At 39.5% G+C, this 27,357-nt stretch overlaps 1 protein-coding gene across 2 annotated transcripts in view; it reads right to left on the bottom strand.

The window, feature by feature from the left end:
• Positions 1–25,951, bottom strand: part of LOC131243231 (probable alpha-amylase 2) — a 62,870-nt gene extending 36,919 nt beyond the window's left edge. The window contains exons 1-4 of one of the 2 annotated variants that reach the window (XM_058242426.1): positions 25,598–25,951; positions 22,677–22,756; positions 22,511–22,550; positions 929–966 (exon numbers count right to left, since the gene is read on the bottom strand). In XM_058242426.1, the coding sequence (XP_058098409.1) occupies positions 929–966; positions 22,511–22,550; positions 22,677–22,694 (96 nt within the window). In that variant the 5' untranslated portion in view covers positions 22,695–22,756; positions 25,598–25,951. The remainder of the gene's footprint in view (positions 1–928; positions 967–22,510; positions 22,551–22,676; positions 22,757–25,597) is intronic. The other variant, XM_058242425.1, reaches the window with a different exon arrangement.
• Positions 25,952–27,357: the final 1,406 nt, after the last annotated feature.

Below are 27,357 nucleotides of genomic sequence, written 5' to 3'. Positions count from 1 at the left end.
CGGTACTTAGATCATTCTTGTTACCTTGTCCATTAATTGGTTGGTAGCTGGTAACTTCACAGCATCTTGAGCAGATCTATTTGAGGCAGAGGTCACGTACGAGAAGAAGTGTAACTGGTTCAATGGAGTTGAATGTACTAAGGAAAAGGACAATCTGGTGATAAGAGACAAGGGACTTAAAAGAGTTACTTGTCTGGGGAAGCAGTGTTGGAGATGGTAAATGCTAATTTGCACATGTTGTGTTGTGTCATTCCCACACATAAATACATGAGAAGGTGTTCTCTGCTCTGTATTGAGAACAATAAGAGTCAATTTCAGTAATGTGTAATTGTTGAAGTTTGCGTTTAAAGATTGAGTAAAAGAGAACAGGGATTGAGAATGATTCTTGAATCTTACTTGGGCAGGATTTTAGAACTGGGATGCACCCATGGACCATCCTTCCTGAACAAATACTGCAATATGTTTGGTGATGACAGATACTTCAAGCCCCAAAATACAGAGAAGGATTGATTGCCTTGGAAGAGTGCATAACTTCTGACTCAAAGGTTTGAAAATGGTTGTCATCTTTTATGGGTGCTTTTGCTGTTTGTGTTGGGGAGTCTGTTAAATCTTCTCTCTAGGATTTTGGCTTCACGAGTTTGGAACCATTTCTACATTCACTGGCTTTCACATCACTAGGCTCGAGAGCAAGCAATTGACAAGGTAAAAGAAAGTTTTTTTTTTTTTTCAATTGAAAAGCCAAGACCAGACTTAATCTGTAGACTGTAACATCAGTACCCTTGCATTTAATATATATTCATATAAACTAGGATCAATGCAGAAAGAAACACTTGAACTCAATATCAACCTAGTTGCTAAAAACGTCCCAAGAATTGGTGAATATTCTCCAAGCTATATATGAAATTCAGAACAGCGGATGCTAATTTACCTGGATAAGGATCTCTCTTCCATTCTGTAGTGCTGCCCCTACAAATGATTCCAGAAGCATATTACAGCCAGCATACAATATTGAAAAGATTAGCAAATGATATTGAGATCCAATAGTATCTAAGATTGCGTGTGTGTGTGTGCGTGTGCATCTACATATATTATATGCATCAGAGTAAGCTTCCCACTCCCACTCTTTCCAAATAAACCACGCATTGTTTATTATCCCAAAAGCTCAAATTCAATCTCTATTGAGTGCCAAAAAAGTGTGCAGCAAATACATATTCACATTATTTGTCATTGTGAACATCTCCATAACATGCTTATCATTGGTTATTTATATGAAAATTTAGCTCTAAATGACTTTACAAAGTACAATTTCTCTTGTATAATAATCTATTCAGGGGAAAGAGTTTAGTAAATTGATCTGACTAGGTAAAATAAATTGTATCAATTTTCTGAATCAATAATATTTAACAGTGGCAAGTCTTTAAACCAACTCCAGGTTTCTAAACCAGTTCCACTAGAAACACTCCAATAGAATTTTCAAAACACTTGCATTGGGCATGCTGCAAACATGCCAGGGCCACAGACATGATAAACACATGCACAAAAAATGATGGATAAAAGGAATTGCAATATTGAGCAGACCCACACGAAAAACATTTAACGTTAAGCAAAATTAAGCCCAAAGTCAATAGTTGAAACTTCATACGTCATACAAGATGGTGCCTTATTATTGTGTTGACCTTAGCAGCAAAGACCACTTCAAATGGGAGAACATATATAGAAGAATTTGATGCAGAACCATGGCCCACCATAGGTCCCAGCATGAGCTGGTTTTGAATTATTTATTAATAGATTTATGGCCTAAATATCAAGAGCTGCAATTTACTATTTGTGGAAGAAATAGGGGCAGATTTAAAGATGTGATTGATGATTTTGAGAATTATTTCCATATTTGCTTTTACTATTATTGGGCTTATTGCCATCTTAAGTAGATTAGATTGATTTGAAATCAATCTAATAGTTGGGTAGGGGGTCGTTAAAGATTCACTTATGGTCTATAAAAGGGGAGATGGTGTACAAGTTAGGCATTCCAAATTTTATGTGTGAGTTTTCGTAAGTATTGTAAGATATGAAGTTTGATATCAATAAGGTTATTTCTCCCTCTCTACTCAAATATTCTTGTGGGTGTACTCTTGTCCATTTCTTTGCAATTCAAGTATTGTGATCTCATTAGCTCGATAATTGGGTTGTACAAATCTGGTATCAAAGCGGGTGATCATTGGAAGATTTTTGACTCTACGCCATCTCCTAATAACATCGGGGTGACACACGAACAATTTGTGCAACCCAAGTGATCCGTACTCACAAAGCGAGTAGATCAACTCATGCATACAGTTGGCAATCCCACAAATTAAGTGGGAGAGCTCCGGCATTGAGGGAATATAGAGACTGAAGTTGGAGCACGTGGACACGTAGAGGAAAGTCCCCACTAAAGTTTTAACCAACGATGAGCGACCTCAATGATGCAGGACAATTACCCACTAGCTCTAAAAGCTCGAACTGTTAGAGTATGGAAAATTAATCCATTTATCTCATACCTCAGGCCCCACATCTCATGGGTTAGGACCTTGGCCAAACCCCCCTCATGGGCTCGTGGGCCCCAAATCACATGGGCTGCCCAACTCGAGTGTGTCCCCGCATCTCACGGGCTACCCCACTCGAGCCCGGTGTGAAATGCGCATTAATCACCCCCAGTGAGGAGTCTCGAACACGAGACCTCCTCCGTGGGCCCCAAATCACATGGGTCACCCACCCCGAGTGTATCCCTGCATCCCACGGGCTACCCCACTCGAGCCCGGTGTGAAAATGCCCCTGCATTAATCACCCCCGGCGAGGAGTCTCGAACACGAGACCTCCCGCTCTGATACCAATTTGATGCAGGACAATTAACCACTTGCTCTAAAAGCTCGAACTGTTAGAGTATGGCGAATTAATCCCTTTATCTCATAGCCCAAGCCCCACATCTCATGGGTTAGGACCTCGGCTGAACCCCCCTCGTGGGCTTGCGGGCCCCAAATCACATGGGCCGCCCACCTCGAGTGTCCTCGCATCCCATGGGCTACCCGACTCAAGCCCGATGTGAAATGCCCCTGCATTACTCAGCTTGCAAAAACACCAGTGATCAAATCGTTCGATTGTTGGAATGCAACAGAAAGCCCATAATTAAAATAGAAATTCCAAAATTCCATGATTAGTTGCATGTTGACGACTTCATTGATTTGGCTAAGAAGGTGGAGAAGGTGTTCAAGTACAAGGAAATCATAGACAACCAAAAGGTTAAGTTAGTTATAAAGTTTTCCAATCACGTGTTAACATGATGGGACAATCTCAAAGCCGAACGAAAACTTCTTGGGTAAAGATGAAAAAGAAGTTAAAAAGAAAGTTCCTACTTATTGCTTATGCCCATGACCTCTATCAAAGATGTCACAATCTATGTCAAGGGAACAAATTGGTAAATAAATACACTGAGGAATTCCATACGCTGATAACATGAGCAAGGTTTCATAAGTATGAAGACCAAAAGATTTCAAGATATCTTAATCGTCTTAACCCGGACATAAATGACTTTCAAAGATGTGTTATGCATACACAATTGCATTAAAAGCAGAGGAGATAGGTAATTGGAGACTTGGGAGACATTTTGTTGCCCCACGAGAACCGTCATCAACATTAGGGCAGTATTTTAACTTCCCGCAAAAGGGAACCACAGTGCCTCCCATAGGTCAAGGGATGATAAGCCAATTTCCAACTATGAAGCCAAATTCCAACCTGATGGGAGGTTGTTATGGACAGGGGCCAAGTACGCCGACTACGAAGCAAAAAAAAAAAAAAAACTCATTTCACGTGCTTTTAGGTATAGGCAACAGGGACATCGTTCCTTTCACTATCCTAAACATGAGCCCACAATAAAAGTAAATTTGGTCAAGGACGGAGAATATATTAAAGACACTCCCGACCGCATGCAAATGAAAGCTAGAGATGACATGGAATATGAAGAACATGCATATGAGGATGGGGCGCATGTTGCAAAGATGTAGCAAATGAGTACGGCCATAGGGGTGAGTCGCTGGTTATCCAGCAAGCTATGCCATCAACACTCCGGGTGATTGATGAGAGGTGATGGTTGTGACACAATAGCTTTAGAACCACTAGCACTTCTTATGGAAAATATACACAATTTTGGTAGACATGAGACTACCGAGAACATTGTCTCACAAGAAATTGTGGATAAATTAAAACTCGGAACATAACCATCAACATCCATACCAAATTCCTTGGTTCAAGAATGGGGGAGAAATTTTTGTTTACTCCAAGTGCTTCATTCCCTTCTCTATATGTGTTGACACTGGAAAAAAAAAAAATGCCTTTTCAAGTTATGTTGAGGCTAAGATTAGTACAATGATTCCCATACACTCAATCAAGAGATGTAAGCGGGGTTAACACTGCAGAAGGTATACTTAGAGTTAGATGATCACAAGTCAAATGATTTCTAATTGAGGTGGTTTACAGCTCATTAGAAAGCTGGTTATTTTTCCATCAAGCCCAAGTTTACTCCGATCCGAAGTATAAGGAAGAAGATTCGATCCATTTACTGACTTCACGGGTAAAGTGGGTCACACCAACAAGGAGTTTGGCCTCATTTTTGATGAGTCAAATGATCTCCAATTAAAGTGGCTCCAATCATATTTGAAATATTATCGAATTATCTTTCCAACAAGCCCAAGCTCAGCCTGATCCAACTTGTAATGAAGAAGTTATGGCCGTTCTGGTAAGATCGTGCACTGTTGCCAAGCAATGAGATTGCACCACATGTCCTCTTTGCTAAGTGTGGTACAGCTATCATCTTGACCCCACTAGCAAGGTACAACTGTCGCCTGAAAACCTCCTCCATGGTGTGTCGTAACGGCTGCATCTTAACCCCACTAGCAGGGTACAACTGTCGCTTGAAAACCTTCTCCATGGAGTGTCGTAACGGCTGCATCAGCCATTACATAATGGTGACGATGCCAACCGTTACGCGTTTTGGGTCATAACGGCCTTTACAAAAAAAAAAAAAAAATGATCCATATTAGCCCGTGTCATAACGGCAACGATGGTAGTTGTTATGGACACCGTTACCATCACAACACACCTCGAGCTTTGTTGCCTATAATTACCCCTTGAGGGGGAGCACATTTGAGATCAGATTGGATAAAGCTCCAAAAATTCATCTTTGAGAAACATTACTGAAAGGGATTTTCTCTTCCAGGCCTTCATTAGGACAGTGTATTTTCCTTCCGCACCTACAACAAGATGTCGCACCTCCTGTCATGCCTATAGCAGCATGGCACGTCTAACACCATTCCGTTAGGGGAGACGGTGCATCCCAAAACAATCCATCATCCAGCATGGCACAGTCCAGCCTCTCATCTTGACCATCCAACATGGCCTAACCCAACCTCTCATCTTGAACATCCAACATGGCTTAGCCCAACCGGGACCATCAATTAGATGGGCCACACTAAGATCTTCTTAAAGCAACTATCCAAGATAAACTATAGGTCCAAGGCCCGAAATAGTTGTCTAAGATCATTAGCTACGAGTTTAAACCATGCAACAACTATCCATGATCATCAGCTACTTGTTCAAGGCATGCAACAGCCATCCGAAATCTCCACCACGTATTCAAAGCATGCACCGGCTATTCATGGCATCTTGTGACTTACGGCCTCATCACACTTTGTGATCAACGTTGTCCACACATCTTGAGATCAGTGTCATCCACACATCTTGAGATCAGTGTCATCCAAATGTCTTCAAATCAGTGCAGTTCACAAGTCTTGAGATCATTGTCATCCACACATCTTCACGATCAACATCGCCCACCACGGCTCACGATCAAGACCGTCCACACGCATAACAATCAACACTCTTTTGTGAGGTGTGCACCTTCATCTCAATTCTCAACCCTCCATCATCATGAGGCCCGCACCTTCATCTCAACACCTTTATCATCGTGAGTGCCTTCACCACATGGCCAAGCACAACCAATCCTCACTACAAAAGAGGGCATGGCCACCTCCATCCACACGTGATGTCATTCCCTTGCATGGGTGAACATGTGACGCCACTCCCTTACATGGTGCAACACATGCCCAACCTCCCTTGCATGAATTAACACGTGCCCAGCTTTGCATTGATGCCACATTTTCATCCTATGCTGCCACTTATCCTTGCGATTAGCGCCACTAATCACTCGGGCCTTCATCAGCGCCTTCCATTATATGGGCTCATCTATATTGTCTATGAGGTGAGAGCCACACTAAGTGAATGGCTTATCTTCCATCAAAAAGCTCATTGTATTGTGTCATCATCATCACATGCAGGCACCATCTGTTTGAGGAGACATGATGGCTATTCGTCATGTAGGCCATGTCATTGAGGTGAATGATCAGCCGATAGTCGCAATTCATGCCGTCATCACAACCCATCATTGGGTTGCTCCTTCATCAGACGGCGTATCAACTGATGCCCTCACTCAGATGGTTTAGATGATCAACAACCACTCATATGGTGGCCTGAATGGAAAGTTACCATGTGGCATCCCATAACACGCATAGTAATGTGGCACCATCCTATGCCATGAGTTGTATTGGTTCAATCACATGTGGGCCACTCCATAAGTCACCGTGCTCTCCTCTCTCTCCATGGTCGTGCCCTCCGTTCTCTCCACAACCGTGCCTTCCATCCTCTACATTCCAGCGCCTAGCACCTCCCTATTGCTTGTGTTGTACTAAGATGCCTCCAGTGCCCTCTCAGACTGAGATGCCTCCAACACCTACATTCATGCGTCGATGTCTCCAGCGCCCTCTCAAACCGAGATACCTCTAACATCCTCTCATGTTGATTCATATATCATCCCATGACCTTAACAGAGCCCTAGTTGATGTCCTATATAGTTGGGACAAAGGGACACTTCATACTTGATTGCCTCATAAGAAGCCAATTTGATAGCTCAACACGCTATAATGCTCCAAGTAGAGTGGTCTGTGCTACTATGACTATTCTAACAAAGCTCACCGTATATGAGTAACATCTATTATTGATTTGAGCATGTGCCAGCTCACATGCTGATCAAACCATTACAACTCTCGTGAGTGCATAAACCATTGTTTGGTGCTTTCTCTCACATATAGCATTTGTGATACCCTGGCTACATTGTTGGTGTTGTGCACTGTCCATATTACCCTCTTACTATGCAGCAATCTGGGTTGCTTGCCTTTCTCTATGTCATGGTCATGTTCTGTCATAGACACAGCTCAATGCTACCTGTCTCGGAAAGACATACACAAAACCACACATAGTTCCATATTCCCTCCTCGGTCCATCCTATACTGATGACATCACAAACTATGTCGGAGAAAGAGCATCATCGATACAATGCACTTGCACAATTTATTTCACAGTGTGAGAGGGTGTGGAGCCCACATCAATGGGTCACAGCTGTCCTATGAACCATTCGAGTATGCTCTACACACGAGAGTTCCGATCACCCTTGCATTACATGCATCATGCATTTGCATTGCATCTATTCATTGCATTGCATTCTTTCTTTTCTTTTATTTTATATGTGATTTTCCTTGCTATTATTACCTTAGAATCAAGGGTTATTTTATGTAGTATAAGAAGAGCCCGTGTGATGCCACAGCCTAGAATGTAATAAAAATCCAGATTAATAAAAGATCTAATAAAAGACTTCCAACTATATGTGTTCTTGTCTCTCTTTTGTGGATGTAATAATGTCTATGAATGACTGTGAATGTGAACATCTATACAATATCAATACCAATAGCAAATCAATGTCAACAATAGGATCTAAGTAAAAGAATGAGGTGTAGTATGATGTGAGCCCTATGGGCACATGCTACATTTTATTAGGGAGATCATGGTTGTGGGAACGAGATATGGTGCATTTGGCTCGGGCTAATACCTATTCCTTCATCAAAGACGGTTTAATATCACATTGCACCCAATGAAACATCTTCCAACACCCAAATCTAATAAAGACAAGGGTTAGATATCACTTAGAGTGGAAAAGTTTGAAGAAGAGAGCAAGGAGACTAGCATCATTATGTCTTAGTTACCAAAGAAGACACAATAGACAAATGCTCCTATACAAGAGCTCCTTCATGAAAACGAAGACTTGGTTCCCAAACAACTCCCAACTAGATTTCCTCCTATGAGGAATATTCATCACAACATTGATTTGGTGTCGGGTTCATGTCTACCAAATCTTGCGCACTACCGAATGATCCCACCCAAACATGCCGAGCTCCACAAATGGGTTATTGAGTTGCCACAAAAGAGTTTAATTAGGGAAAGCATATCACAATGTGTTATTCTTATATTATTAACCCTTGAGAAAGATGGATCTTGGAAGATCTATGCGAGCAGCCATGCGATCAACTAGATTATTACTACATACCAGTTTTCTATTCCTCGCTTAGATGATATGCTAGGCATGCTACATGGAACGAAGGTTTTTTTTTCAAATATCAACCTAAAGAACAAATATCATTATATACGTATCCTGCCCTAGGATGAGTGGAAAACCACATTTAAGACTCAAAAAGGGTTGTACAAGCGGCACGTCATGCCATTAGGCCTTTCAAATGCGCCAAGCACTTTCATAAGGCTAATGACAGAGATATTTTGCCCCTTCATGAAGAAGATCCTTAGTTTTTTATTTCGATAATATTCTTGTTCTTAGTCTTGATTCATCCATTCACCTCAATCACTTACGAATAGATATTTAATGTAATACGGAGGGAATTGCCATTTGTTAGCTTGAAAAAGTGCTCCTTCCTTATCGATAGTGTTATGTTTAGGGGTATTTGTGTCTATAAAAGGGATTAACATTGACCAAGAGAAAATCGAGGCCATTGCAATGGGCCACCCCGTGAACAGTTTTGGATGTCTATTCTTTCCATGGCCTAGCCTTGGCGACATTTTGCCAATGATTTATCAAGAATTTCAATATAATTATCGCACATGTCACTGATTACATGTGTAAAGGCAAGTTCGAATGGACTAAAGTGACGGACCGAAGCTTCAGTACCATAAAAAAGAAGATAATAGAGGTTCCAATTCTTGTACTTCCAGACTTCAATAAAGTCTTTGAAGTGGAATGCGACACTTCAAATGTTAGCATTAGTTACGGTATTAAGTCAAGAAGGAAAGTCGATTGCTTTCTTTAACGAGAAGCTTAATAATACATGGATGAACTACACGTATATCTCGAGTTCTATGTTGCATTACCTTATTCATCGAGAATTCATTCTACACTTAGGCCATGAGGCATTGAAATATCTCAACTCCCAAAAAGAAGTTAAGTTCTCGTCATTCGAAGTGAATGGCTTTTCTACAAGAATTATCACGCCCCAAACTCACAAACCAGGCTCACTAAATTCCCGGCTGCCGAATCCGATGCCAAAAGCCTCCATAGTACCCCATTCTCGGCTCCTAGCTCCCATACGCCAGGTTCCGATCTTGAGATCCTATAAGGAGGATTTTCAGGGTGAAATTTTTTGTAAATGAGCATAACCACAAGTGTACCCAAGTCACAAAACATCATCACCACATATCCACTAATAAAATCTTGGAGTACAGTGCTAGAAAGGAAATACAAAATATAACCAAAACTCAAAATAGCAAGCTCACACTACGAGCTTAATGCTGCTGATATGCCCTAGCATCACCTGCAGCGTAAACAAACATGCATAAGCTTCCTACGAAGCTCAGTGGAGTGCGTGTGTGCGTGCACAATGCATATGACAATAATACAGATATCAAAGTATACAGAAGATGTAGGGCTAAGCTGCCAAGTCCATGAATGTTGTAAGCCATACCAAAGCTATGCAATGCGAGGCCTACGTAGCCGAGTGTCATATGCTTGGGATGCAACGCAAACATGTTGATCCTCAGCTAGTCCACATATCAGAATAGTTCGTTACTGGAAACATCACCAAGGTCTAGTACACTCCAACACTAGCTGCTACCCCATCACGCACAAGACCGAGTGGAAGAGACCTCACAATCCGCCTCGTCAGTGGTATGCCAATGCCCACCCGACTCATCGATAGTGGACCCATTTTACAAGCTGGTTAAACTCAACCTAGCTTACAACCTCATACCCTCGGGCGGATAAGGTCACACCCCTTTTCAACCAACTTTGACACAGTGAGAGATGTGGCCTACTGGTATTTGGCACCTGGGCACTCATGTTATCCACTCGGTATTGACATTTAAGTATCCTACTAGTACCACAAGGATTTAGGGACTTTTACCAATGGGCATCCATAACGCCCAAGTGTTAGAACAGATATTTCTGTTATCCAATCCGGCCATCCACGATATGCCTGTGGAGGCCACAATCCCAATGTCGTTATGGTGTAAAACTGATCGTGACATACAAGATGTGAAATGCTTGAGTCATATTATCAAAGTCATGCACCAAACCTGTGCATACCACGCGATCATATGAGGCGACCCTATCTCATATAGAGTTCCCTAAGTGTCTCAGGCCGAAGGGCATATGCTATGAATAATCGTCATCCACAACAGGCATACAAATGATGCGTATGGGCATATAACTGGGCATGATATCATTACACTAAGCATGTTATCGATGTGTCCTATCAGGTCAAGCACACTAGCACGTTATCAAACATATCATGAGATAATCGGCCCTAATTGGGACATCATATACAGAGAGTGGGACTTGAACGGGAGGCCCCCACTAGAAATATAGAGGTTTATGTGGTGTGGCCTACGTTAGACTAACATTGGCTCCTCATGTAACCCGCACATATAAATCTAGTAACTAGATGTAAAGCATGGATAAGATACATATGCCAAGGCGGGGTCCACTAGGAATGACCCGGATGGACACCCACATGTGCAACATGTGTGCCACTAGGCTATCAATCTATTGGGCACGTGGCCCACTGATGATATCCCAAAACGATTAGATTATCATCGGCATCAATAGGATGATCTACACCATTTGAACATTGTAGATGTAATCGACGGTTATAAATCGTTGGTTAGTCACTAGGATGTGATCATGTGCTTGTGGCCCATCTAAGTCTTGGGATTTCATCATTTCAAGCAAAGTATATGCTTCAACGGATTTAATACAACCATAGCGTCAACATTAGGGATTTTAAAATTGATTTAATAATTAATTTCAACCCTTGCAAATACACCTTGTATTTAACTTAGAATTATAGGGATTTTAAATTTAGGGTGTCAAGGGATTCCAGAAATCTAGGAATCCCAAGTCCAAGAGAGCCCCAAAGCCAAGGGATCCCACGTTCAGGGATTCTCAAGTCCAAGGGATCCCAAATCCAAGGGATTCCAAGTCCAAGGGGTTTCCACCCCCACAGTTCCCTGTGATGCGGCCCACATAAGATCTGAATCGGCCTGAACCTTGGGCCCTTGGCCTAAAACAGCCTGAAGAAGAGGATGAACGGCGTGGATGGCACATAAACATCAAGGTGGGTCCCACGAGTGGGCCCCATGTGCTGCCCGAAATGGGTAGCACCACCCAACCACTGTTCCCCTCGGTGCAGTCCGCCTGAGATTTGGATCGGCCTAATAATTGGCCCCATGGCCTAACGTGATATGGAAAAACGGATGAACAGAGTGGATAATTCAATACATCATGGGAGTCCCATGAATGGGCCCCACTCCATGCCCTTGGCTGGGCATCCGCCCACTCCTTGGACGTTGGCAGCAGTGACCTTGCTACTGGCGTGTTTTTTTGTTTCCACCATCAAAGCGGACCCCATTGGTATAATATACTCTGTCCACCGTCTCGGTCAGCTTGAGCAGGGTCCAATGGGCCCTGACTTGGACTAGTTTGGATGAACAGGGACCCCATGGTGGGCCTTGGAAGGTTTCAGCAGTAGGAATTTAATTCCCTTGGTGCGGCCCACTCAAAAATCAGATCTGCCTCATTTTTCAGCCCATGGCCTAGAATAATCTAGAGAAACAGGTGGACTGCGTGGATTGCGCATATACATCAATGTGGGGTCCACGACTGGAAGCCCCCCCCTCATGTGCATGGCTGACATGAGGGGGTGGGGAGCACCCCCACCGTCCCCTGTGGTGTGGCCCACCTGATAGTTGGATCAGCCTGATTTTTGTGCCCAAGGGTTAAAATTCCCTGGGAAAACAGATGGACGGTGTGCATGTCATGAATACATCATGGTGGTCCCACGAGTGGGAACCCACTCCCAAGCTCCCCAATGCAAAGCGTCATTGACACAGGGGCTTTCCAGCCACCTTGCACCTCACGGTGTGGCCCACTGGAGATATAGATCGGCTTTATTTTTTAGGCTCAACGCCAAGATATGCAAAAACGGTTACGTATGGCCGATATGTAACGGTAGCGGATAGTACTATTACATGTTACGGGTTCATAATGGTGAGCCCCTCACTTTTCTACTCATAATGGCCGTTATGGGGCTGTAACGGCCGTTATGGCCCATAACGGACATTACTAACTTGTGACGATCAGGACCATAACAATCACAAAACGGGTATATTTTTTTGGCTTTTTAAGTTCCGATTTTTCACATTTTTTGATATTTTTCTCTTCCAAATTCTTCCTAAACTATTCTATTGCAAATTCCGACCACTCTTAGCTTGAAATTGAGGATCAAAAAAAAAGTTATTTTAAAGATTTTGTTTATTCGAAGTTTCGTGGGCCATTTTTCAAAAAATCTTCAAAAATAGGTATTTATACATTTTCTTTCAATGTATTTCTGTTTTAATGGTTGAATATGATGTGTTAATCATAGTAGAACATATTAATGTGCATTTAACAGATTATGCTAGTCAATTTTTATTTTTTTTATTTTTTTATTTTTGGACTATTTTCGACCAATTTTAAAATATTATGAAAAATCATTTTTTTAAATGTATTTCTATTTTAATTGTTGAATATGATGTGTTAATCATAGTAAAACATATTAATGTGCATTTAACATATTATGCTAGTGATTTTTATTTTATTTTTTTATTTTTTATTTTCGGACTATTTTCGACCAATTTTTAAAAACTACAAAAAATCATTTTTTTCAATGTATTTATATTTTAATGGTTGAATATGATGTGTTAATCATAGTAGAACATATTAATGTGCATTTAACAGATTATGCTAGTGATTTTACATTTTTTTATTTTTTTATTTTCAAACTATTTTCGGCCAATTTTTAAAAATTACGAAAAATCATTTTTTCAATGTATTTTTGTTTAATGGTTGAATATGATGTGTTAATCATAGTAGAATAGATTAATGTGCATTTAACAGATTATGCTAGTGATTTTATATTTTTTTTATTTACGGCCAATTTTTAAAAATTACGAAAAATCATTTTTTCCAATGTACTTCTATTTTAATGGTTGAATATGATGTGTTAATTATAGTAGAATATATTAATGTGAATTTAACACATAATGCTATAGATTTTATTTTTTATTTTTTTTGAACTATTTTCGGCCAATTTAAAAAAATTATGAAAAATCATTTTTTCAATGTATTTCTGTTTTAATGATTGAATATGATGTGTTAACCATAGTAGAACATATTAATGTGCATTTAACAAATTATTCTAGTGATTTTATATTTTTTTTATTTTTGGACTATTTTCGGCCAATTTTTTAAAATTACGAAAAATCATTTTTTTTCAATGTATTCCTGTTTTTATGGTTGAATATAATTTGTTAATGATAGTAAAACATATTAATGTGCATTTAACAGATTATGCTACTGATTTTATATTTTTTTGTAGTTTTTAATTTTCGGATTAGTAGCTTTATGTTTATAGTTCTTATTTTGTACAGGTTTTGGAGCTTCTTAGGGTTTAGAACATAAATTCTTCTTTATTGATTAGATTCAAAAGTTCAAACTTTATTTTATTAATCTACTTACATTAAGTTTCGAGATTTAAATTAATTCATTCATTCTCCTATAAAAAGTAAAAATTGTATATAAACTTAGATAATCAAGTAGACTCTCACATGGGTCATATCTACCTAAGAAAATGTCTGGGTCTAACCAACAAGAAAGTTAGGATATTGGATGGCAACATTGTTAGAGGGTAGGTGGTACTAGGCACCAAATGAAGTGCAACTATTGCGAGAGACTAATAACTGGTGGAATTATGCGTCTCAAACAATATTTGGCACATCGAAAGGATCAAGTTGTGGAATGTACTAAAGTACCAAAAGAGATAATGATCTTAATGCAAATCAATTTGGATGAGTCGATGAGTAAACATGTTGCTGGGTAGAAGAAGAAAAATGAGATTTTGGAGGCGGCCCGACAGGAGATGTTTGGTCCTGAATATATGGACGTTTGTGATGAAGATATTATTGATTCTGACGAAGATTCAGATCGGGAAGTAACTATAGTTAGGAGAGAGATTGTGTCTTGCTCGTAAAGAGGAAGAACGTCAGCGCATGTTTGCCGTGAATGGGTTAGGGTGGATTATGATGTATGTTTGGGAGCCGACGGGAAGCATCTTCACGTGATGCCCATATACATTTGGACCAAGTAAATGAGCCAAGGAGACCCTCTATTGATCCAATCCTGTTTAGGAAAAAATCAACTAAACAAAAGAAGATAACAAATGTAGAGTAGAACTTCCATTGAGAAGCTAGGTAAGGCAGCAGCAAAGTTATTTATACATGCCAACATACCTCCTAACACAACCAATTCTCCATATTGGCAGGTGGTAATTGATGCAGCAACAGAAGCAGGTGAAGGAATTAAAGCTCCCACAGCTAGGGAGATTAAAGGAAAATGGACAGATGCAGAGAATGCGGATGTGAAAGCATACGTAGCTACCTTTAAACTCATATGGCAGGCCAGAGGATGCACGATCATGTGCAATAGTTGGACCGGCCCAACCAAATACAGCATGATCAATTTCATGGTATGTTGCCACTTGGGAATTGTGTACCATAAGCCATTTGATGCCTCGGCCAAAACAAAAAATTCTAATTATATTTTTTCCCTAATGGATAAAGTGGTGGATGAGATTAGAGGAGAATATGGTGCCCATTATGACAGATAACGAAGCATCATATAAGGCTACAGGACATAAGTTGATGATAAAGATACCACAAATATTTTGGTCAGCATGTGTGGCCCATTGTATTGATCTTATATTGGAAGATATTGGGAAGAAGAAGAAGAGTGTTAGGGAAATGGTCGAAGGGGCAAGACAAGTAACAACATTTATTTACAACCATAATCAAAAAGTCACAATAATAAGGAAGTTCACGAAGGGAAAAGAGTTGCTGAGGCTTGCGGCGACTAGATTCGCAACAAACTTTATAGCCTTGGAGAGTTTCTACCGGCATAGGGGAGAGTTGAGTGAGATATTCGCTTCCCGAGATTGGCTCAACACAAAACATGGGAAGAAGACATTAAGGACACCAGTTGAAGTTGTGAACACCATACAAGACAACAAATGTTAGAAGAATGTCAAGAGGTTCCTAATGGTGATAGAGCCACTAATGAGGGTACTCCGTCTTGTTGAAACTAACAAAGCACATACCATGGGCTTCCTCTACGATGCCATGGATAAAGCGAAGTTGGCAATTCAACATGATTGTACAAGCTGGGAGTCTTATTTGAAGATGATCAACAAGAGATGGACAACACAACTCCATCATGATCTTCATGCAGCAGGTTACTACCTAAATCCTAGGTATAGATATGCCCAATCATTTGTTGCAGATAATGAAGTTCGTGTTGCACTGAAGAATGTGATAAAAAGAATATATAGCCTGACTTAGATATGCAAATAAAGGCGTTGAATGAATTAGATACATTTGGAAATCACCAAGGTAGCTTTGGAGATGCTCTTGCACAGCATACAGTATCTATGCTACAACCGGCTGAATGGTGAATGAATTTCAGAGAGAGTATAAAGGCTCTCCAAAAAATTGCAGTAAAAGTATTGAGCCAGACAACATCTTCTTTTAGCTGCAAAAGGAATTGGAATTGTTTTGCACTAATTCATTCAAAGAATAGGAATATATTGCAAACTAGGACGTTGGATAGATTTGTCTTTATGAACTACAACATGAAGCTAAGAATGCAACGACATCATAGGAGCATTACAGTCGTCGGTGACACGGACTACTGTCTAATAAACTTGGACAATATTTATGATGAGGACGACCCGCTTCTACCTTGGTTGGAAGCAAGGGAAAAACAATTGAAGAGGATAGTAAAGAATTGGAAGTTGATGACCCAATAATACGCACGGCGCAGCAAGAGAGTCGTGCAGCTCTGTTGGACTCAGAAAAAGGGGCAGCTTTCATGCGAAGTCTAGCTCAAGTTCAACAGAAGAGTATGAGTACTAGTAGCAGCAAAACCGAGTTGGATGATCATGATAGTGATGGTGATGACGCCCCTGATGAACATCGACAAGGAGGTACACGGGGTTGGACTTACGAGTGTTTTGAGTCATGATACGGCCAACAAGAGGATGTTAGGTCTAGTGGTGTACCAGGGGGTCCGGAACATCAGCAGGCCCATGATCCCGGGCATTATGATGGATATTCTTATGTACAATGGGATTATGGTTATAATGTGCATGTTCCGTCACATTTATGTTGGAGTAGCCCTCCTGATCCATATCTATATGATTATAGATATCCAGATCCAAATGCAAGTTACTACTCATCACAGACATATTCTCAATCTCAGGATTCCCAATAGCCTGAGTACGAGCACCAATACGGCTATTCGACGGGCACTAGTAGATATCCTTACTCGAGTTCAAAGTCAGGATCAGTCATCGCCTAGTCAGGATCAGTCATCATCCGGTTTCGTTGACCTGGTCTTTCCCTCTAGCACTAGATATTATGGATATGCAGTACCTATTCCACAACCGCAGCCTAATGATGACGATGACGTGGAGGTGGAGGTGGAGGTGGAGGTCGAGCAACCACAACAAAGCAGATTTTCATTTTGGTGGTAAGTCACGATGCGAGTGACTGAGTGGTGAATCATGATTTTTATTATGGTAACTGTAAGTAATATATATTTTTATTAAGGTAAGTATTGCTATATACCCATTAGTTCATTACCCACACATTCACCAAGCAAGCACACACTTGACACTACCGAACTTATACTTAAAATAACTCCCCTGACAACCAATCAAGTAATCCTTAATAAAGTTGCAGGGGAGTATATCGGACACAACTATTTTTTTTATATTCTTGACTTGAGGATAACAGGACAGGAATCACAGGATAGGAGGAGAAGTCTCTAATATGTTGAAAACTTTTAAATAGAATGAACATTGTAATTTATATAAGTCTAGACTCAGGAGACCTCACTTCTCAAGTATGTTAATAACTTAATAATAATATAGAATAAATTATGAAAAATAATTGCAAACACCTACACGTGTAAGATATTTTGATATTAAATTCATTTTAATATATCTATCATTAATATTAGACAATTAGAAAATTAAATGCAGATTTTGTAGTCAATTCCAAGTTGTCAGGTTCATAAATTCATCAGATAGCCCGATACAATTTCTCACCAAAGAGTGGACCGTTATACCACCATAAACATGTTCGAAATTATAAATGAATGCGTATTTGGAATATTTAGAATATTCTGGATTTTTTAGATATTTTTCTAGATTTTTCTAACAAAAAAAATTCAACCGTTACAGCCCCATATCGGCCGATACGGGGCGTATCCGTATTGGTAACGGTGAGGACCGTTACGCCCACCGTTACCGCAATGGTACACCTTAGCTCAACTCCTGAAATTAGATGGAGAATCAGATGGACGCCATGGATGAAACACATACATCATGGTGGGGCCCACGAGTGGAGGCCCCACCCTTCCCCTATAACTTCTGGGCGTCTAGAAGCTGGACAGTTCCAGCATCTTTAACGCTAAGAACGTTCAACATCTGGACTTCTTTATTTGTTTTTTTTTTTTTTTTTTTTTTTTTTTTTGAAAATGGGCATGTAGTTGGGGTCCGCATGAGAGATCCGAACCGTCCATCAAGTTGGCCAGCTCAAGATGCCCCAAGGAGCTGTGGATCAACTTGGTTTTTGTGGTTCTCCCACCATCCAAATCTGTATGACCAAATCCACATGTTAAATGGCAAATAAACATCAGGGTAGACCACACAAGGTGGTCCATGTTATGATAGCGTGCAGGGCACTCTCCAACAGCATGGCCCACTTGTGGGCCCCACAACATCATAATTTTTAGAAGAACGAAGGAAAAGGAAAGGAAAGGGAAGAAAAGCATGAGAAGAGATCCGGCCATCGAGGTGGACCCCCGCCACTATGGGGTTTCACCATACACTCCATACATGATCAAGGTCGGTCCCACCCTTATGGGCCCATGAAAATGGAAAATTTACAAAGAAAGGAAGGTTTTTTATCCTCTCATGCACTCACAACGTCAGATGAATGATTGGATCGGTTCGAATCAGCGATCGGACCATCCTACCAAGCTCCTCTCCGCCCCTAATCTCCTCTAATCTTTCTTCTCTCCTTTCTTCATCTTAACCTTTTGATCTCTCCTATTTCTCTCTCAAGCTCTCTCTTTTCTCTTAAACCGTCTCTCTAATCTTTCTTTCTTTTATCTGTCTCTTAATCTCTCCCTAATTCTCTTTAATCTTTTTCTTTCTCTTAATCTCTCTCTATTCTTGCTAGCAAATGGTGGTAAAAATGAGAGGGGATTAAGGGATTTGTGGTTGAATTTTTCGGACATAGGAGGCAATGTTTTAAATATCATTATCGCGTAATGTATCACACCCTTGGGATACGGATACATATCGGTTATCGCATGGGATATATCGGTGCGTAATGTATCGTTGTTGTTGGAAAACATGGGAACACCGGGAAATTGGTCGATTTTTTCAATGAAACTTCACGGATTGTTGGAAAAGACATCAATACACACTTAGAAATCAAAACATTACAAATAAAAAGTGCACATAATAGGGGTTTCCTTTGTATGGGGTCCTAATATATGCACTTTCCAATTGAACTGATGCAAGTATATTCAAAGCCTATTCATATAATTTATAAATGTAAGAAGACATGTATGGAAACACAAGCAATACATTCAAAAGTAAAAGAATCACTAGATCAAGTTACATATATGTTGAATCTTATGTTTGGATACAAAGATTGTAACTGATTTGCGAGAAATTGAGAAATTTCAATTTTTCTCAATTTTTCCGCAACTTGACCCATCTCCCCCAAATCTCAAAATTGAAATTCCAAATCCATAATTTTTCATAGAAAACATGAAGAATCATAGATTTGTAACCATTTGACATTGGTTTAACGTGATTTATAACAAAAACATTAATTGAAAATCGAAAATGATCACTGGATCAAATATGTGGGATATATCGGCATTCGGCACTACTTGTGCATTTCGTATCGCACAGGTGGGATACAAGAGAAATCGTGGGATATTTCGGATGATATCGTCGATATTTAAAACACTAATAGAGGGATTAGGAAAAGATGGAAGGGTAGAATGGGGAGAGAAAGAAGGAGAGGGATGGCTTAGCATGGGCAAGGCATGGGTTGCATGATGGGAGGCATGGGCTTATTTGACTAATGAGGAGAGAGAGCGAGAGAGACATGAGTAATGGATGGCTTGATTGATTGATTGATTGGACAACCTAGGGATTTGTGCAAGTAGGGCCCGCGTGTATTGCGTAGCTCACTTCGAATTATGTCAAAACTGCAACTTCTAATCTAGGGGTCATAATGGGGCATACCACGCGGCATTGGAATCGTAATGCCCACATGGTCGCTAAGGTACAAGTCTCAGGGTGATGCGATATAAAAAATAGGGTAGCAATCAAAACTTATTGATTGGGTCCGTTAGGAACATGACGGTGCCAAAGTAGAAGCGTGTGGAAGGTCTCGCGAGATTACAAGTCTTACAAGAATACACTTTCCTTTTGCATCAAAGTTAGAAGTCAGAACAAAGCGGCGGATGCTTTAAGTAAAAGGGCGGTTCTACTAGGAAGAGAAAACATTAGCCAAAGTGTGAATTCATCTAACATGATGGATACTTATTCAAATATTCTTGGTTATCCGAACGATCGTTGAGGGAGAAGATTCTATTTGGGCTACATAGAGGAGGACTAGATGGATACTTTGGAAGAGAAAACATTGGCCGTAGTGGAGAAAAAATAATGTTGGCCTCTTATGCGCCGTGACATTGAATAGTTCGTGGCACAATATCGTCAATGCCAAGTCTCCAAAGGCCATGTGTAGAGCATTGGCCTTTATATGCCGCCTCCCATTCCAGTCGCACTGTGGGTGGACATTTCCATGGACTTCGTTCTGAATCTTTCTAAGACTCAAAGGGAAGCAGATTCAATTTTCGTTGTGGTGGACCATATTTTAGAAGATGGTTGACTTCATTCCATGCCAAAGGATGACGAACGCTATGCATACCGTCAACATATTCTTCACGAAAATTGGTACTAACAATAACTCGGACGGCAATTCGAAGTTTGTGAGCTACTTCTAACACACTTTATGGAAGCGGTTGGATAGTAGGCTTTAATTGTCTAATACATATCATCCTTATACAGACAGCCAAACTGAGATAGTCAACAAAAGCCCGGGTAACCTCTCAAAAAGTATCATAGGCAACAATATATCTCAAAGAGACTTGGCTCCCCAAGCCAAGTTTGCCTACAACAATTCAGAAAATCGTACCATCAAAAAATCCTCATTTGAGATCGTAAATGGAAGAAGTCCATAGCACGTACTTGACCTAATACCAATACCAGTACAAGATCAAGTGAACGAAGATACTAATGCTTTCACCAAAGCACATCCAAGAGTTACAAGCTTAAATAGAGAAGAAGATTGAAGATAGCAACACCAGGCACCGGGAAGCTGCGAATAAACATTGGCAGGAGAAGATAAGGTGACTTAGTTATGGTTTATCTCTACATAGAAAGGTTTCTGAGGGGAATTTACAACAAGCTTGAGTCTAAGAAGATTGGTCCATGCCGAGTCAAGAGGAAGTTGGGTGACAATGCCTATGAGATCAAGTTGCCAAATGGCTCAAATATCGCGTATACTTTCAATGTGGCGAATTTGTTCAAGTATCATAGCAAGGTGTTTAACGTGCAAGACGAGATCATTATGGATAAATGGCTCCCAAAGGAAAAGAAGGAAGAAGTGAAACAAGTGTTATGCATGAAGACTATTGACACTCAATGGAGCTAAAATACTTGGTGAAATGGAAGAACAAGCCCTATTCTAAATGCATATGAATCAAAAGCGACGAATTGAAAAGAATGGAACCAAATCTCTACTACTTGAAGGGTCCAACTCGCCGAAGTCAAGTTCTTTACAACCTAGGGGGAATAATGCAGGGCCATGACCTGCATTATTAATAGATTTAGGGCCTAAATATCAAGAACTACAAATTACTATCTATAAAGGATACAGGGGCTGATTTAAAGATTTTGAGGGTTATTTCCAAGGTTGCTTTTGTTATTATTAGGCTTGTTTCTGTCTTAGGTAGATTAAATTGATTTGAAACCAATTAAGATTGATTTGAAATCAATCTAATAGTTGCAGGGATTTTCATTAAAGATTTACCCTGGGATCTGTAAAAGACCCGGGGGGGTGAGCATTCCAAATTTTCTAAGTATGAGTTTTCTTAAATATTTTAAGAGAAGAAGTTTAATATCAATAAAGTTATTTATCCCTCTCTACTTGAATATTATTATAGGTTTACTATTGTCATTTCTTTGCAATTCGGGTATCATGATCTCATTGACTCGATAACCAGGTTGCACTAGAATTTCAGTCGCATTTGTTGGCTAGATTTCATAACATCCTTATCATAAAGAATACTTCACCTGTTATGGTCGAGCCTCAAGAAGTGACAAAGCACAATGGTACATATGTGATGAATATTGATTAATGAGCTATATCCTTCACCTAAATCCTGGCATTGTATAATTTAAAGACCCAAGAGTAATATGTCTTTCTTTATTTTTGGTACCAAAGAGTAATAGGTGAACATATGATGTTCTTCATTAACTCCTAAAAGTGTATTATTAAAATACATTCAGTTATAAGTGTTCCACAATTCTAAGGCTCAATAATTTGTTTCCCATATACAGCCAAATGGATAATGGGTGAGCAGAAGCATCAAACTCTGCCTATCAAGCTCCAATCGGCTATTCATTGACTGCATGAGCATATTAGAGCTACGTTATCAAACTAAAGTCTTAAGGACTACAACAACTGAAAAAAATGGGAAAAAAAAAATTTTCCTTCATGACAAACTAAAAGAAGTTATGTAATCAAAGAAATTAGCTAATACATGACACCAAAAAAGTAAGTAAAAAATATTAGCTTATAACATGATGCCAAAAAAAGTGAGGAATATCAGAAAGAATAGGCATACCATTGAAAGAATCAGCCCCCTGAATCCTTTCATCATAAGCCTGCATTTCCAACAAAAATTGCATCAGTGGGTATGAAGAGATAAGATGTAGAAATCTAGAGATCATTCAAAGGAGGGAAAAACATCTAAACAGAACCAGGAATCATTAATGAGTCCAGATTCATACACTGTTCAGGTAACCCATATCCAATCAGGAGATGATGACTGTTCAGAAATCCACTAGAGATGGAACAGGTTTAGCACAAACTGCATCCATGATTAAGCCAAAATGTAAGGGGTCCACTCCATACATATGGATCAAAAGTAATACCAAAAAGAAATAAACATGCACTGCGTTGCCATTCAACAAAATAGAGAAGTTTTAGGCTGCATTTGGATGCCCTATTGAATATAATTGCTATTATTTGTTTAACAAAGAAGAAATTACTAAATTGTACCAAAACGTGTACAAATTGCAATCATGTTACTTTAATGTTGGACTTGAGAGGAATGTAATTGTGATTTGGAGGCTACTTCTCACTATGACTATTACGATATATCATTACAATTCAATCATCTCCTTTTCTTTATTTTCTTTTCTTCTTCTTCTTTTCTCTTTTTTTAATGCCTGAGGCCTCAACATTGAAACAGAAAGTCTACCATTGAGCTACAGGCTCAATCATCTCCTCTTGATTGAACTTAATATTTACAGATCGCTTCCTTTTCGTGTCTAAATGCTCATGCGCTGCAAGGGGGACTCACAGTTCACACCTGCCAATATGGTACATCTAATTCTATGAGAGATGCAAACCAATCATGTGGACCTGACCATCTAGACACGCTAGCCCAATATATCAAGCCAGTCCACTCATCAGATGGGCCACATGTGTACAAAAGATTTATTGATTTACCAATTTACTGATTGGTCACGTTAAACATACATAGGCGGCCAACCAGATGATCGACCAACTTTATATTTTAGCTCAAGAGATCCAACAGCCCATGTGACGAGAAGTTTGGATCCACCTTAAGATTGGCGTTTGTGTCTCATTCGCATTACTCATGGTTCATACATCATAGTAAAATAAAAAATAAATAAATATTACAATGTTCAAAATATTGATTGTTGGACCCTACATGGTTTCCCTGTATATTACTAGTTTGGCAGTCAACAGCTACATGATTCACGATCTAAAAAAATAAATATCAAACTCTTTGAAGACTGACAAATAAGCCAAGAGATTAAACTGTTAGTGAGAAGCCATCATGGCAATGCTGAAATAGCATTGCTCACCAAACAAGAAGTGGCACGTACAAATATGGTATAGTAGAAACAACAAAAATAACCTGGAACTGCCATTAACTATTGATTTTTATTGATATCATAAGCTTAGTTAACAAAAGAAGCAGCAAGCATAAAGTAGGATTTGACAAGGAACCATGATCAGTATTTAAAAAGTTCTAAATATCTTGAATTGTAGTACAACAACAGTTAGATCTTCAAACAGAAATAAAAGGCAGTAAGCCAGAGACTTTGGAAGCTGACTACGACAAGAAGAGAGACAGCACTGCCATTGCCTTATTAGTTAAAGGCATTCTTTCTTCATTACCACAAGATGATACTGACTTCTAATACAGAATATTAATTCCATAATAATTAATCTCTTCTCCTTCTTAACGATGTCCTTTTGAGATAATCAGTACAATTTTAACAGCATAATTAGATAACTACAAAACTACCATGATTAAATTCTTCCCAGTTTCATGTTTTCATTTTATCACGATTCACATCAAAGGGTCCGGCTGCATTTGGTTGCACCAAATATAATGAAATTTTATAATATTTCATGATTAATCTGTCTAATTTGGTGAAAATTTTCATTATATTTCATGAAATTTGGTGCAACCAACACACCCTTCAGAATTTCATCAAATTGCAATAATTAGTCTATTAAAGAGGAAATAACTTCTAAATTGCCTCATTGTCATTCTTATTGAGGGTCTTGACTCCAAACTTAACTTCCAAGTTGGAGTCATGTATCAAATGCTTGGAGATTTGGACCAAATCATTCAGTCCTGGGTCGTGTCTAGACTCAGCTGAATCGGGCATGTTTTCAATGCTGACTCGTGGGGCTGAACTGGATCAGACTGGGCCAAGCTTAATTCGACTTGAACGAGTCACATCCGACTCAGATGAGTTGTCAATCCGTGGATAAAAGGAACATAACTGCAATTTGAGGGCAATTCCCCATTATCAAATGGGATGGAAAACACAACTAATTCCCAGCATTTCCTCTTGACTAAACTGTATATTTAAATTTCAGTTCTCTTCTGCATCCAACCACACGATAAGCTACTCCGAATCACATTCTCAGTTACATCCTTTTGCAAATTAAACAATGAAATTAAACATGATAACCTTACAAAATAACATTCTCATAGAAGACCCGCTACTGCAATTTTAGGTGAATTTCATAAATCCTTAAATGGGATGAGAGAGAGAAGTTAACATTTACAAAATAACGTTTTTATAGAAGACCCGCAACTGCAATTTTAGTTGAATGGCAGAAAATCCGTAAATGGAATAGAGAGAGAGAGAGAGAGAGAGAGAGAGAGAGATGCAAACAGTTACAAAATAATTTTTTTATAGAAGACCCACTACCGCAGTTTTACTTGAATTTCAGAAATCCGAACAATTAGAGAGAGACGAATGCAAACGGTCGCAAAATAATAGAACACCCACTACCGCAATTTTACTTGAATTTCAGAAATCCGAAAAACTTGTATTAGAGAGAGACGAATGCAAACAGTCGCAAAATAATAGAAGACCCACTACCGCAATTTTACTTGAATTTCAGAAATCCGAAAAACTTGTATTAGAGAGAGACGAATGCAAACAGTCACAAAATAATTTTTTTATAGAAGACCCACTACCGCAATTTTACTTCAATTTCAGAAATCCAAAAAATGAATGTGTGTGTGTGTGTCTATATATATATATATATATATATATAGAGAGAGAGAGAGAGAGAGAGAGAGAGAGAGAGAGAGAGAGAGCGCAGATATAATACAAGCGCTTGTATTAGACAGAGAGAGAGAGAATGCTACCTGAGCAATCTGTTGATTTGGGAGGAGGAGGAAGACGAATGGTGAGGAAACCGCTTCCGCTTTCTTCGCCTCGGGCGCGCTCTAAAATGGGAGAAAAGCTGGAAATTCGAGCGCGCCCACTGGCGAGAATCATTGCCTCTTTCCATCCATGAGAAAACGATGGAAAGCTGGAATCATTAAAGTTTTTTCCTGCTGCTTTGGCCGGAAAAATGGATGCGAAGAATCAACCCATAGGAACCGCGGAACTCGAATCGAGGAATCGAAACTCCATTGGAAAGAGGGATCTCTTTTTGTCTCTGCTTTTTCTTGCTCTTCGTCCTCCGACTTTGTTCGAGATGCGTGGGATGAATGGTATTCGATTTCTGGCTCTCTTTTCGTGAGAAATTACAAGATACATCGGCTGTATCAGAACTTCTGATGCAGCCTATTTTTTCCCGCCAGCATTTCATACGTGTAGAATATCCAATCCGTGCAAATGGTGGGTTCTACAGCTATTATCACCTCGTATGAAAATCAGGCCAGTCAACTTGTTAAGGACAACATCAAAATCAATGTACAGATAAAAGTATGATTCATTGTACTGGTGTGGCCCACCCAATGAGTGTATCTAGCATCATTACTCAGCCCACTATTTAAATGGCTTGGATATTCCACATATGCGACGTTTTGGGCGAGCAAAATGGCTGTAGCAGAACTTCTGCTACAGCCGCTGCATATTATCATATCTACTCTTTTCGTTCTTTTGAAAAAACTTTGATACTCCGGGAGTGTGGTGCGATGATACGCAGGCACCTAGAAATTACTCGCGAATTGCACAGACGCGGGATACAAGTGATATAAAGTAAAAAACCCAAATTAATGTGCCCCCATTCTGTCGTATCATGAACCAAAACTTACGAGCATTTGGTAACTGGATTAGTCTATTGGTGGACACTGACGGGACGGTTTTAAATGCAAAACAAAATGCTGTGGTCCAGTTTCTGCAAACAGGTGTCCAGAAATCAGACTCGGAATGTTCAACCAAGCTGATTTTCGTGGAACCTACCGTTCAAAATCAGATTGTTTGACAATCGTAACAGCCGATTCGTGGCACTTATGTGTTGAATCATGACCATGGGATATTTTCATTTTTAATCCATCCAATAGTAAGATATTAATTAAAAAAGTACTCATAGTGTGGACAGTTCATTATGAATTACTAGTATGCCACGAATGCAATACGTTATAAATGCAAGTGTATCATCCATGCCACTCTGAAAGGGTATAAAATTTCTTCTCTTTTCTTTGTACGAAATCTCGGTATCATTTGATGAGCTCACACGAGCGTGGAATGTAGCTCAGGTACACGTTACATGTAGCAACATGGCATGATAGGTCCGAGATTCAGTCCATTTGTTAGAATTGATGCCCTAGTTGATCCACTTATCAGGTGGGCCATAGTTTGCAAAACAAATACATGGCTCCGAAAAGGTTAGCTAAAGTTTTCTAACCCATCCTACCGTTTCCAATATCAGGGCCAACGTGCTTAATGGACACACGAAATTTGGAAAAACATGTTAAATGTGGGACCAATCTGATGTACGGATTAGATCGCCATGCTGGCACATGCATGATGTGTGCATGAGCTTAAGCTTTGTTTTCATACTTAGGGCTTGTTTGTAAATCATTATATTTGTTAATGTTGGATTTGAATGAAAATCATTTATTCCATGTATAATTATTTTACATTTTCACTTTTAAAATATTCCTGGGCATGGAAA

Source organism: Magnolia sinica, chromosome 4 (genome assembly GCF_029962835.1).
Source record: "Magnolia sinica isolate HGM2019 chromosome 4, MsV1, whole genome shotgun sequence".
Classification (NCBI taxonomy): domain Eukaryota; kingdom Viridiplantae; phylum Streptophyta; class Magnoliopsida; order Magnoliales; family Magnoliaceae; genus Magnolia; species Magnolia sinica.
Note: the sequence above shows the minus strand (reverse complement) of the source record. Positions and strands in the feature narration are given on the sequence as shown.